This window comes from Sander lucioperca, chromosome 18, assembly GCF_008315115.2.
Source record: "Sander lucioperca isolate FBNREF2018 chromosome 18, SLUC_FBN_1.2, whole genome shotgun sequence".
Lineage (NCBI taxonomy): Eukaryota > Metazoa > Chordata > Actinopteri > Perciformes > Percidae > Sander > Sander lucioperca.
This window is the reverse complement of record NC_050190.1, coordinates 29463789-29476200: the sequence shown is the minus strand read 5'-3', so window position 1 is coordinate 29476200 and position 12412 is coordinate 29463789. Positions and strand designations below refer to the sequence as shown.

Here is a 12412-nt window from a genome sequence, read left to right as displayed (position 1 = left end):
CGTGGAGGAGAAGCCCATAGAGAGTCCATGAAAAGCATCGGAACAAAATATTTCAGCAAAGTTTTGCTCCTGCTCCTACGCTCATGGACAGCTCCTACTCACGCTCTCCGTCTCTGCAAGATTGGGAATGATTGAGATTTCTCTTGGCACAGCTACCAGAAAACTTCCAACTTTCAGACAGGTTGCTCACGTCACATCTACGTCTTCGAGCTCAGTTTGAGGCTGCTCAGTAATGCTCAGCCATCACTAGAAAAGTGCTTCTAATTGACTTCACTGGTCTCCGTCGAAGTCTATGGCGTCGCTGTGTCCATTTCTTTCACTGTCTGTGTAACTAACCCTGGGGAAAGCTTGATTACTCTCGTTACGGCTAGGTTTATAACAGAGCTGGGTTTTGCTCGTGCATTGGAAAACTAGAAACGCTAACCGCTTTCCCGCCAGACTGCAGTAAAGGATTTGAGGCCTACCTTGGTCGTTAACTTCGGGTGCCCATTCCTCCTCCGCTCTGCGGCCAGCTCACTCCTTTTCGCTCATCAGTCAGTGTGAAACAGCGACACTCAGTTCACTGTTCATTTGTAGACAATTTAGACGCGAACATAACATTAACACAACTTGGTGGGGAAACAACCCTCTTCCACTGACTCTCATCTCTCATTCAGTCTCTCTGAGTACATTTTGCAATGAAATAGAGAGATTCAAGTACAGATAGCCATGCTCCCCACATGAAGAACTGCAATCACTTTGATGATCATCTGACTTTTCATCATCAAAATTTCAATTTGTCCGATACTTTGTCCGATTAGAGGCCTGCTAAACATCCGCATGTTCACGTTGTCATTAGTCTTCGAGTAGTGAGAGATGCTGAGCAAAGTTGCTTCCAACTTGTTGTATTCATTCCCCCAATTAACTATCATTTACACTAACGGTGTTCTATTTCTCTGAATGCAGGGTGAGGAATATTTGTAAAATATTTGCATAAAATCTGTTTTCGTAAATCATTTAAGCTGGGCAGTGCATCTTTTAGCAAAAATATATGTCATCATATGTTTTCACAGAACGTGCCATTCTGTATTTATCTCATAAATACACACACACACACACACACACACACACATTCTGTATGTATAAGCACTACTCAGTACACCCCACAGACACCATCGGCAGATGAAAATAAGACATAATCAGGGCAGGAGAGAAGGCAGGAAAGGGTGGAGGAAAGTAGGGCATAGCAGTACATTGGACTGCACCTACACACACACACACACACGCACGCACACACGCGCGCACACACACACACGGAGCGGAATTGGTGAGTTATTAGTGTTTGTTAATTAATATCTGTGTGTAGCAGCAGCTCTGGGGGTAGGTCCCTGCCTGGTCTTGGGTTCTGCTGCTCCTGTGATGAATAATTCACTCCTGGATGTTTCTACACTGCCTGCTGGGCTGCACCGTGTGTGTGTGTGTGTGTGTGTGTGTGTGTGTGTGTGTGTGTGTGTGTGTGTGTGTGTGTGTGTGTGTGTGTGCGTGCGTGTGTGTGCGTGTGCGTGTGCGTGTGTGTGTGTGTGTATGTGTGTGCGTGCGTGCCTGTGGCTACCTTTGCTCGTCTCTGGCTGTCTCAGGGGTCCGACTGGCGATGGATGTGTGCGTTTGATTGATGGTTCTGTCTGGCAACTGGCTGATGAGGGGAAGGTGCTGAGCTGCATTATGGGAAATACTGGCAGTGCCACTTGGACAGCAGGAAACTCTGCTGCTCTGCTTCACCAGGGTTAGGCCTGTTGAGTGTGAGTTTGAAAGAGCTGTATTTAGACATCACAAACACTCTGTGTTGTGACAGGGTCAGGGGGTCCTTCTAAAATGTCCATTATTTCATAGGCTGACCATGATCTTTGAGACCCAACTGTTAGTTCTGATCATGTTGTTTGAGGACTGTAAGAAAATGATTAGGATGGGGAGGGGGTTGAAGCTTATACCCCCCAGCACTATTACTGCATTAGAGTTGTGAAGTGGAAGAAGCTGCTAATAATATGAAAGTGTTTTTCTTCATTCTGTTTGCCGATTTAATCGGGACGGTTAACTTTACCGCTGATATATATCATGAGACATTTCCCTAAACAAATTGTCAGTCAGTCTGACATTTATTTTATATGTAAAGAAGTCGGCCTACATAACATGTAGCCTGTTTTCTGCTTTTGCTCTGTTTTGCTGGAAACAGATATGATTGTTGCTTTCGGCGGTACCATATAAACACAAAATATTTAGGTCAATCATTGGAAAAAAACAGTGTTTCCTCTATGTTGATTTTGTAGTGGCGGCCCGCCATGGCAAAATTTCTGCCGCCACGGTATCAGAAATAGGGCAGGTGCACAATGTAGTCATTGCCTTTAAAATGATCCGACATGCCGACATAAAGGCTGCCGCTCACATTGCAATTTAACAACAAGTAGAACTATTCAGTAGGGGTGGGGGGAAAAAATCGATACAGCATAGTATCGCGATATTTTCCGTGGCAATACTGTATCGATACACAGACGCCAAGTATCGATCTTTTATTATATATGTGTTGGTCAGTTTGTCTGCTTGACAATCCCATTTTGCAGCAATAAAATTGAAGTGAGATGAACAGACAGAGAAATGTATCTTTTTAGATAAAACAGATGTTGACAAAGTTTCCTTTTGGGGACATCATTTGAAATTGGGAAAAATTTGAAATTGGAAAAAAGGTAATAAATTGCAATATAATCGCAGAATATTGCAATATGTTTAAAATCGCAATAATATGGTATTGTGACATAAGTATTGTGATGATATCGTATCGTGAGGCCTCTGGTGATTCCCATCCCTACTATTCAGAGGTCATTGGGGCCGTCCAGTTTAACTCCACATACTGTTGTGTTGATAATTTTATTGTCAAAACGTTCGCTTTCTTCTGAGTCGACTATTAAACAAACAGCTCCACCAAAAATGTCACCGCGGTGGGTCTGTTCTAATTGGACGACGTTCAACTTGTCAGTTCTGTCAGCTCATCGTCCTGACATCATACATCTGGAATACATCTGGTCAGTCTAATATAATATAAATTGGAAATAGTCTATAGATGTAGTCATTTGGGTTTGGGTTTCCCTATGAAGAATTTCTTGTAAAATTCATTTTGTAGACCTGTTGTAGATGTTAAGCGCTCTATAGTTCCTCAAAAAATACAATTCAATCATAACTAAAAATATGCCTCACTGTGTGTGAATAGAGGAGGATAAATAATATATTTGTTTGTGTTGCAGCCAAGTGTTCCGTTTCATACGTAAAACATTTGGGGGCGTGGCGCGGGGCAGGGGGGGTTGTTGTTGTTCGGACGGACCTGCCCCCACTGCTAAAAAAAAATCCTAAAGGAAACACTGAAAATAAATAATTACATCGTATATAACTGGCTAAACGTTATTGTCACATGCTGCTACAATTCTTCACTGTAGCCGAGTTACACTGTGGAAAAGTTAGCTGTGCTTCTCCTCCTCCTCCTCCTCCTCCTCCTCCTCTTCAGTTGTAATTTTGCAGTTTGGGGATTATGGATATCAGTTAGCTGCCTGTCAGCCCAGAGTGCTGCTGAAACAGCCCAGTCTCTCCTCACACATATTAATGCATGGCCCAGACGAGATGATGAAACCACTGGCAATGTCTTGTTTACCAAAGCCCCTCAACTCTCTCTGAACAATTTACCCAGGGTGGATTGGGATGGGAGGGGGGGTTGCATGACAAAAAACATGGAGAAACATAGCTTTAAACGTCCAACACCGGGCTGTTTCAAAGCGAGGAGTGCGGAAATGTTAATGCAACTTCTCAAAAATTAATTTCTGTATTTTTGTTGTACTGGTATAGTGACTGCTGACTGCCGAGCGCCCTCTGGCTCTGCTTCTCACGTCTCAAGCAATCATCTCTCCTTTTTAGAATCTTTAGAAACAGTGGGCAGAATGTAACTAAGTACTTATTTACTCATGTACTGTACTTAAGTACAAATTTGAGCTACTTGTACTCTACTTGAGTCTTTTCTTTTCATGCCCCTTTCTACTTCTAATCCGCTACGTATTGTCTTTGCTTTGAACAGATGCTGGCTGTTTGTCTGTTTTTGTTCTGTCTTAATGTGTTTTTTTTGTCTTACTTTGTCATTCGTATGTAATTGTAAAATCTGCGCGCACAAAAAAAGTTAAATATATAAATAAGTTATTAGAATGGAGGGGGAAAGAAGTTTTTATATATATATATATATATATATATACTTACAAAACAAACAACTGACGTTTGGCGTAGGAAAATCTTCAAATACTGTCTCCCCATTCTTTTAACCACAGAATCGTCACTTTAAGACCTCAGTGGGAACCCCTCAATCTCACTGTATAATATAGTCTGTTTTTCATACCCAATTTCATCAATTTTAAATAAATTAACTGATATCCTAATCCTATTTGTTATCATCTCCGTTTTGTAGATTTCCTTAATCACCTTCCGTTTTCCTATTTCTGGTGCAGTTGGTTTCAGCCGATTTATCTGCTTAAGTGCCGCTGCTTAAGACTCTAAAGAGGTACTTAGCAGATGAGTGAGAGAGTATCGGAGGTGTGTTTGCTCTGTCCCCAAAGACAGTGTGCATTGACGTGCACAGTGATATCCACAGTTATGCTTATTTCGGTCCATCTTTGCCATTAAACGATGCAGGAGAACAACATGTGCATATGGTTACAGCAGCGCCGTCCCACGCCTTCCCCTAACTTTGCTTGAATAACACCTTGTTGAAGGAATCTCTCTGTCCATAATAATGAACTTGTCGTCTGCTATGTATTATTACTTATGTCCTGTTATGAGAGAGAGAGAGAGAGAGAGCGAGCTGCAGCACTGTAGGCACTGTCCCCTAAAGCAGGGATCTTCAACAGGGGGTCTGGGACCCCTAGGAGGTCCTCAGTGTTAATGCAGGGGGTCCTCCAAATTATTGTTTAAAAAAAAAATATATATATATTTTCAAAAATGAAAAAGTCTTAACATGAATCCATATTTTTAGCAAATATAAATCCCCACTGCCTACTGGCCTGTAGGTAAGGTAGTCTCTAAGGCCATCCACAGATACCGTTCATTCTAAGGGTTCACTGTGCCACATGTATGTTTAACATTAAAACTTGATTTATAAAATCATGCCAACAATTAGTAGAAGTATCATTTTATACAATATACGTATGTAGTAGGGGGTCCCTGCTCCATCTTTCTTTCAGTTAAGGGGTCCTTGGCTTAAAAAAAACGTTGAAGAACCCTGCCCTAAAGAATGGCAATGATAGTATGAATAATAGAAATGATATTGGTGTAGTTGACACTGAATATTTTTAGAATCTGTGTGTGCATTTGTAAAATGAGTTAACAGGGTTATAATATAGTTTAAATGGTTCTTGACTTGAGTGCTGGGATTTGCTTCTGGTGACTGCTATGAATAAAAAAAGACCAATTATACATTTTCACAGTTTTTCAAGCATTTATTAAGTCTTTGCCTACTTCTTTAAACTTCAGATAAAACATTCAAACCTTACTATTCCACATCTTTCAAACATTATTTGTTTTATTTAACTTTTCATTGACATTCATGTTTAATTTAGTCTATATCCACGACCTTCCACTTCCAGGATTGCCCCGTTGCCGACGGAAATTCCGCCATATGTCCTATTTTCGTCCAGATTTCTAGAGAGTTTTGCTGTTGCACGACTAAAACAACTTTTGAAGTACATGTTTAAGTTCCTTCCAGAGGCTATTTTGCAGAGGCACTGGGGCTCCGTGCAGTGCTTAGCGCCGCCCAGGACGATTGTGATTGGTTTAAAGAAATCCCAATAAACCAGAGCACCTTTTTCTCCCATCCCAGAATGCTGTGTGGACTAGCCAGACCTTCCTCCGCAGCGCTGTGGAGGAAGGTCTGGCAAAGCGAGACTAATACTAACTAAACCCATTCCCATTTTTTCAACTATTCTCACTACTTCACCTTCTTCTTACACAATTCAAGCCGGCAATCCAGTGTAGCGCCAGCCTTTCAGCATACAGCATTCACACCGCAATTTCTTCAGAGATTACTTATGTCCGTACAGTAGTGCTGTATTTATATAGGGTGATTTAACTGACCCAGTATATAATTACATAGGTCTGATGTTCGGTGCAAAAAACTATTTCACCTTTTTTTTGCCTTTTACTTGAGTGTAAAACTAAATGTTCTGACTCGAACATGTTTAACTTGAAGGTTGATTGTTGACAAAGAAATCTTAAAAGGTACACTGTGTAGGAATTTCTCCCATCTAGTGGTGAAAAACGAATAGTGCTCTCTAGCGCCTCGCTTTTTCAAATGCGTGTTGCAACTACGGTAGCCGTTATGTACCAAGAAGCTATGATCCTCCATTATGAACTAAAGTACAGTGCAGGCTTTCAAATTTGCCGGGGCACTGACAAGCGCCTCTCACTGATCTCCTTCTACGTTTTGAGCTGGTTTCAGTCACGTGACGCTGGCTCTGAACAAAAACGCGTTGTGGATTAGCTAGACAGGTAGGCTAGTGCTTTATGTCCCTCTCAGCCATTATAGTTTTTCAAAATAGTGGAACGACATGGAAGCCTCCTTGGACTTACCCGTCCAATGTAAATACAGATAAGAAATTCTTCGCTTACGAGGATAAGTCAGATCATTGGCAGAGGTCATTTTACACCAATGAGGGCATATTTATGAATGAAGACATTGATTTTAGCTAATAAAATACTTAAAACTCTACACAGTGTACCGTTAAGCATAAGGTCTACTTCCTCAACATTTTCCCAGAGCTCTCAGACACATCTAGTGGCATTCATCAGCAGGTCGAGTCCATCCGCAAAATCTCAAGCAATCATGTTCTCAGGGCTGTTTAAGTTCAACTGTGAACGAAACAAACTGCATATTACCGAAAACACTTTGAATTGATTGTCACTCTTGTTGATTTTAAAGCATAATCTGTCATTGTTATAATCTTTAGAAATCAATACATGCTATTAGGGCTTGGCAATATATCAATATTATATCTACATCCATATATGAGACTAGATATCATCTTAGATTTTGGATATCTTAATATATGACAAGTGTTGTCTTTTCCTGGTTTTAAAGGCTGTATTACAGTAAAGTACTTTTTGGGGCTGCACAATATATTGTTTTTTTTTTTATCGTCATCGCAATGTCATCTGTCGCAATATACATATCGCAAAAGGCTGCGGCCTATGGCGACAGACACTGAGATCTTTTGTGTCAGTTGAAAGAAAATCTCTGTACAAAACTGCACTTTAAAATGTAACTAATTCTATTTTTAGTGGTGCCTTTTACGTTCAATTCAATGTTCAATTTGTTGAATTAAAAACAATATCTGTAACTGTACCATGTTCCTACCTCCTGATTATATTTTGTAATTTTGACTGAAAACAATCTTAGTCCACTTACTGGACCTTGTGCTAAGATTGCGAAGATCTTAGCCAATAGTCTGAGAAATACAGTAGATGACTAGACACAAAGAGCAATGTTAGGGAACGCCTTTCCCCCCTTTCCTTTTGTTCTCCCTTTCGCGAGGCATGATGCATGAACAGAGGAGTGCAGCGGGTAAATAGTGGTAGAGAACAATGTGTAGGCATCACGAAAAGCAAACGAGAATGCTCTGAGCCCCAAGTGTTCCTGAGGGGGGAGAGAGGAGAGGAGGCAGAGGAGATGATCTGCAGTGTTGAGATGATTGGCCCGTGGGCCACAGGGAGAACAGCCAGAACACTGCACCCCCCCCCCCTCACCCGGATGCTGGGTTCTGCCTATTCAAAAGCCATGAGTCAGCAGAAAGCTGCCCCCTCCGTGTCTGCTGACAAACACACACACACACACACACACACACACACACACACACACACACACACACAGCTCAGGGCTGATGAGACAGACAGACTGCATGCTCAGCTGTCTGTGTTGGGGCTTTATGTACTACAGCGTTGAAATCAAACACAATAGACAGAGCTGTCTGCCATCAATATGGAAGGCTGCGTTATATCTATATTTCTATCTAATGATATTTACTTCTTTAATATCTATATCTAGATATATGTACACTACACATATCTTCCAGTTTACTACAATCCAGTACAATAAGCCTGCAGTGATCATACCCTCTGAAACGATTTTTATGCTAAAGACCCCTTAGCTGAAAGAGAGACGGAGCAGGGACCCCCTGCTACATATTGTAAAATTGAGTTGCATTTTGAACTGGGCCTACAATAATATGTAGGGTGGCCCTGAGGCCTTTACACATAGCTTTTTAACACACATGTAGCACAGTGAATCCTTAAGCTTAATTGTATCTGTGGATGGCTACCTTGGTGGCTAGCTTACTCATCGATGTTATGTTTTTTTTCTTTTTAAAGCTTTAGCGCGTAACTTTTTGATATTAATGAACATCTGTTACATTCAAGCCATTGCCAAATGAGTTGCTACAAAGCTAATTAAGACTATCCACACAACTCTCTGTATTTCCAGACTGATCTCATGAAATGGCGTATGTATGACACGCCAATTCGTACGCATATTTTTGCCGTGTCATCAAGACGCATACTCGCTTTTTAGCGTGTTTATCAACGCCTTTTGGCCTCCATTGACTTACATTACTTTGCGATTGCATGTGAATTTAGGCCGTAGCGAGCAGTATGAAAGGGCGAAAATGGGTAAAACACAGGACTTTCACCCAGAAGACCGGGGATCGTGTCCCGCGTGTCACGTTTCCTGAAGTCAACCGTCGCTTTCTTCTTTTCCTAAACCCAACCCGCTTGTCACGATTCCTAAACCCAACCATAGCTTTCTTCTTTTACTAAACCCAACTGGTTCTTCTTTTCCCAACCCGTCCGCTGTATACGGTGCTCAAAATGCATACAGATAACACGCCACTTGGCTTTAGAAAGTGGCGCGTATGTTTACGCAAAGTCATGATGTCATGTTGGTATTTCTCAGTATGGCTATGTTCAGAAGATTGTGGCGTCCGGTGACTTTCTCACGCAGAAACTCAAGTGAAGATAATGACCTCTTCTGAAGAGTCCATCATGGTTTTTTAATCCTCCGTGTCCTCCTTGGCTACTAGCAACTGCGTGGAGGAGGGGTGGGGGCGCCGCGTCACGGAAGGCTTGTATCATGTGGACGCGCCGACAGTGTTGTTGTAGTTACTTAGAATTCCTCTGTTGAAGATCTTTGCTCTTGTGTAATATTTCTTAATTCTGAAATGAGAACCTCAATTGGAAGTACACATACTGCAAACCTTACACACTAATACTCTTGCAGGCTCTTCATTTTCACAATGCTTCTTTTCACAATCGCAGTCATTTCATTCTTTTTAGCAGCCAACTCCTTTGCATTTTTAAATCCTACTGCACTTTGCTACCATGTTGCCCCCCCTGATCCTAGCTTCTTTCTTTCCTCTGCGCAGGGTGCTAGAGAGAGTGATGTCGGCAGACGAGGAGCGGGATGGCGAGGCGGCAGCGCCCGTGTACGTGTACGAATCCAAGGTCCACTGTGCCAACGTGCTGCTGAGCCTGGAGGAGCAGCGGCGGCAGGGCATCCTGTGCGACGTCACTGTACTGGTGGAGGGAAGGGAGGTGCGCGCGCACCGGGCTGTCCTCGCTGCTAGTAGCCGCTACTTCCTGCAGGCCCTGCTCGGGCACAACAGGTCACCAGGCCAAGCGGAGCCCATCATTGACCTGCCAGACAAGGTAAAGGGCTACAATGACTACACAGAACACTTGTTGCTATGTTCACACTTGGCGTCTTTTTTTAAAATGCCAGCATCTGTTTTACATTATAATCCTACGGAGTAAACCGTGTTTTCAAAAAAGTCCTGAGCGCTTTTTTAAACGCTACTGCTGTTTTGCAGCTCGGAGCATCTTTTTTGAAGTTGAAAAAAGTTCAACTTTTCTGAAAAAAAAAACACCCTACGTCAAGCGCTTTTTTGACAGTCGACCATAGACTGTATAATATGAATGGACAAAGCATCCGGTTCGGCCTTAAATCTGCATTCTATCTGAATTCCAGCAGGGGGCGAAACGTGCAGTTGCAAAAGGAGGTGGGTTTCTGTAGAAGTCTATGAGAAAGTGACCCACTTCTCACTTGATTTATTACCTCAGTAACCATTTTCATAATGAGTTTATGGTCTCAATCGCTAGTTTTAAGTCTTCTGCAACACAGAATGATGTTGAATTATGCTCTTGTTTATTTTAAAATCGACGATGAAATAGGAGGTGTTTTAGGGCGTAGCTATGATGTGATTGCCGGTGAAAGTGTGTAACGTAACCTAGAGTGAAAGTCTATGGCTCCTCCCTCACTCCTCCCTCTTGTCTAAAATCGTCACATCCGCAACCAGGATGGCTGCGCCTGTAACGGCAAACTCAACGACTCATAGCAGATCTCCACAACCCAATGGGTGACGTCACATATGCTCTGTCCACTAATATTTACATTCACTGCAGTCGACCAATGACAAGCAGAGTAGCCAGACCTGTCGTTTTCATAACGACAAGATAAAATGGAGTCGGAGCACAGCGAGTTATATGATATGACCGGGTGCTCCATGAATAGGGAACTCACTTTGCTTTATGTAATGTTAGCAGCACCACTCTCTCTCTCTCTCTCTCTCTCTCTCTCTCTCTCTCTCTCTCTCTCTCTCTCTCTCTCTCTCTCTCTCTCCACCGTTTTGTTTTATCTAACGTTAGCATTAGCACCGCTCCACATAGCGCTCTAGCTAGGATACTGTAGCAGTAGCCATTGTTATAGCAAAAGTCGCTCTCGGCTGCTTTTTTTGGAATAAAAACGCTGCCAGCTTTTTTTTTTTCACTACAAAAGCGCCCTAGTCTACTTTTTCTTGTCAAAAAAGACGCCAAGTGTGGACATAGCCTTGGGGAGTTCCACAGGAAGTGAGGTCATTTTAAAAGATAAATGTTAGAGGAACTTTCAAAGTTCATTACCTGCTTCTTTTATGCATATCTGTGTTAGATAGCTTAGATTGATCATTTATTTATTTATTCCATTCAAGTTTTACTTGCCTCTGTACAGCACATAACATGTATTTATTTACTGTGCTGTTTCTGTTTAGTAGCTTCTCTTTTTAGCTTCTGGTTCAGTGTGGCAGGTGTACCTTTGTTTTCATTTGTGGTGTGGAAATGTTCTGTGCTTGTTGCTGTTATTGTGCTGTCAATGTTTTATGTTTGTCATGGTCCTTGATGTGTCCTCGCCTGCTGCGGATCAAATTTCCTTCGGGACAACGGTTGACGTTGAAGTTGAAAATGTGGGAAGATAACTCTGATGAAGTCTTCAAGAACATACACAGGAATAAATATACGGCTAAAAACAAGTACAACAAAGCTGAACTGTTAGGCATTGTCTCACTAAATATGTATATCTAATATATATATATATATATATATATATATATATATATATATATATATATATATATATTAGGGCTGCACAATATATTATTAGCACAAAATATCAACTTGTGCAATAAACATTTCGTGAAAGACACTTAGAGATTTTTTGAGTTGGTTCAAAGAGAGTATCTGCTTTTTTAAATGTAACTGTCATTCTTTTTTAACGGTGTTTTTTATGTTCAATTCGGGGTTCAATGTATTCACTAAAATAATGCTGTAAATTATTTTTTTCAACAAACATGGTATCGGACAGAATGGATCAAATTCTGATGTAGGGCTGCACAAGATCAACTGCCGCAATATACACATCACTAAAGGCTGCGACACATCGCAATAGACACAAAAGAGATATTTTGTATGTGTTGAAAGAAAATATCAGTAGAAAACTGCACTTTTAAATGTAACTGTCATTTGTTTTTTGTTTTTTTGTGGTGCCTTTTATATTCAATATAATGTTCAGTTTGTCCATAGAAGAATGTTGGAAGTGATTTCCTTTCATTTTTTTTAATTCAACAAGTAATTTGTTTTATTGTAGAAGAATACTGAAAGCAGCAGAAATGCAGAACTGAGTACACTTTAATATCTGTTAATTTATTGCAAATAATATCGTTATCACATATTTTCCTTATATCATGCAGCCCTAATATATATATATATATATATACACACAGTATATAAAAAGGAAATGTTGGGCATTAATGTAAATGTGGTTACATTGTTAGTTGCTGCTGTTTCCATTGACCACCTGGGGTGATCAGGGAACAGTTTCTGATCCCAGAGGCTGATGTTTCCATACAATGCCCCAGATCTGTCATATTGATTAATATGTCTGTGTGACTCCACCTTATACAGTAATCACTCGCACAGGCCTCCACCACTTCAAACTCCACCCCCTAGTGCCTGTAAGCATGGCTTTATTTTCCATATCCTTTCTGCTGTCTGTGCA

General features: G+C 41.2%; 1 protein-coding gene across 1 annotated transcript in view; it reads left to right on the top strand.

Annotated features, from left to right (window-relative positions):
* bach2a (BTB and CNC homology 1, basic leucine zipper transcription factor 2a) overlaps positions 1-12412 on the top strand; it is a 51638-nt gene that overhangs the window by 23039 nt on the left and 16187 nt on the right. Inside the window, exon 2 of the mRNA XM_031321452.2 lies at positions 9471-9753. Within this exon, the coding sequence (XP_031177312.1) occupies positions 9487-9753 (267 nt within the window). The 5' untranslated portion in view covers positions 9471-9486. The remainder of the gene's footprint in view (positions 1-9470; positions 9754-12412) is intronic.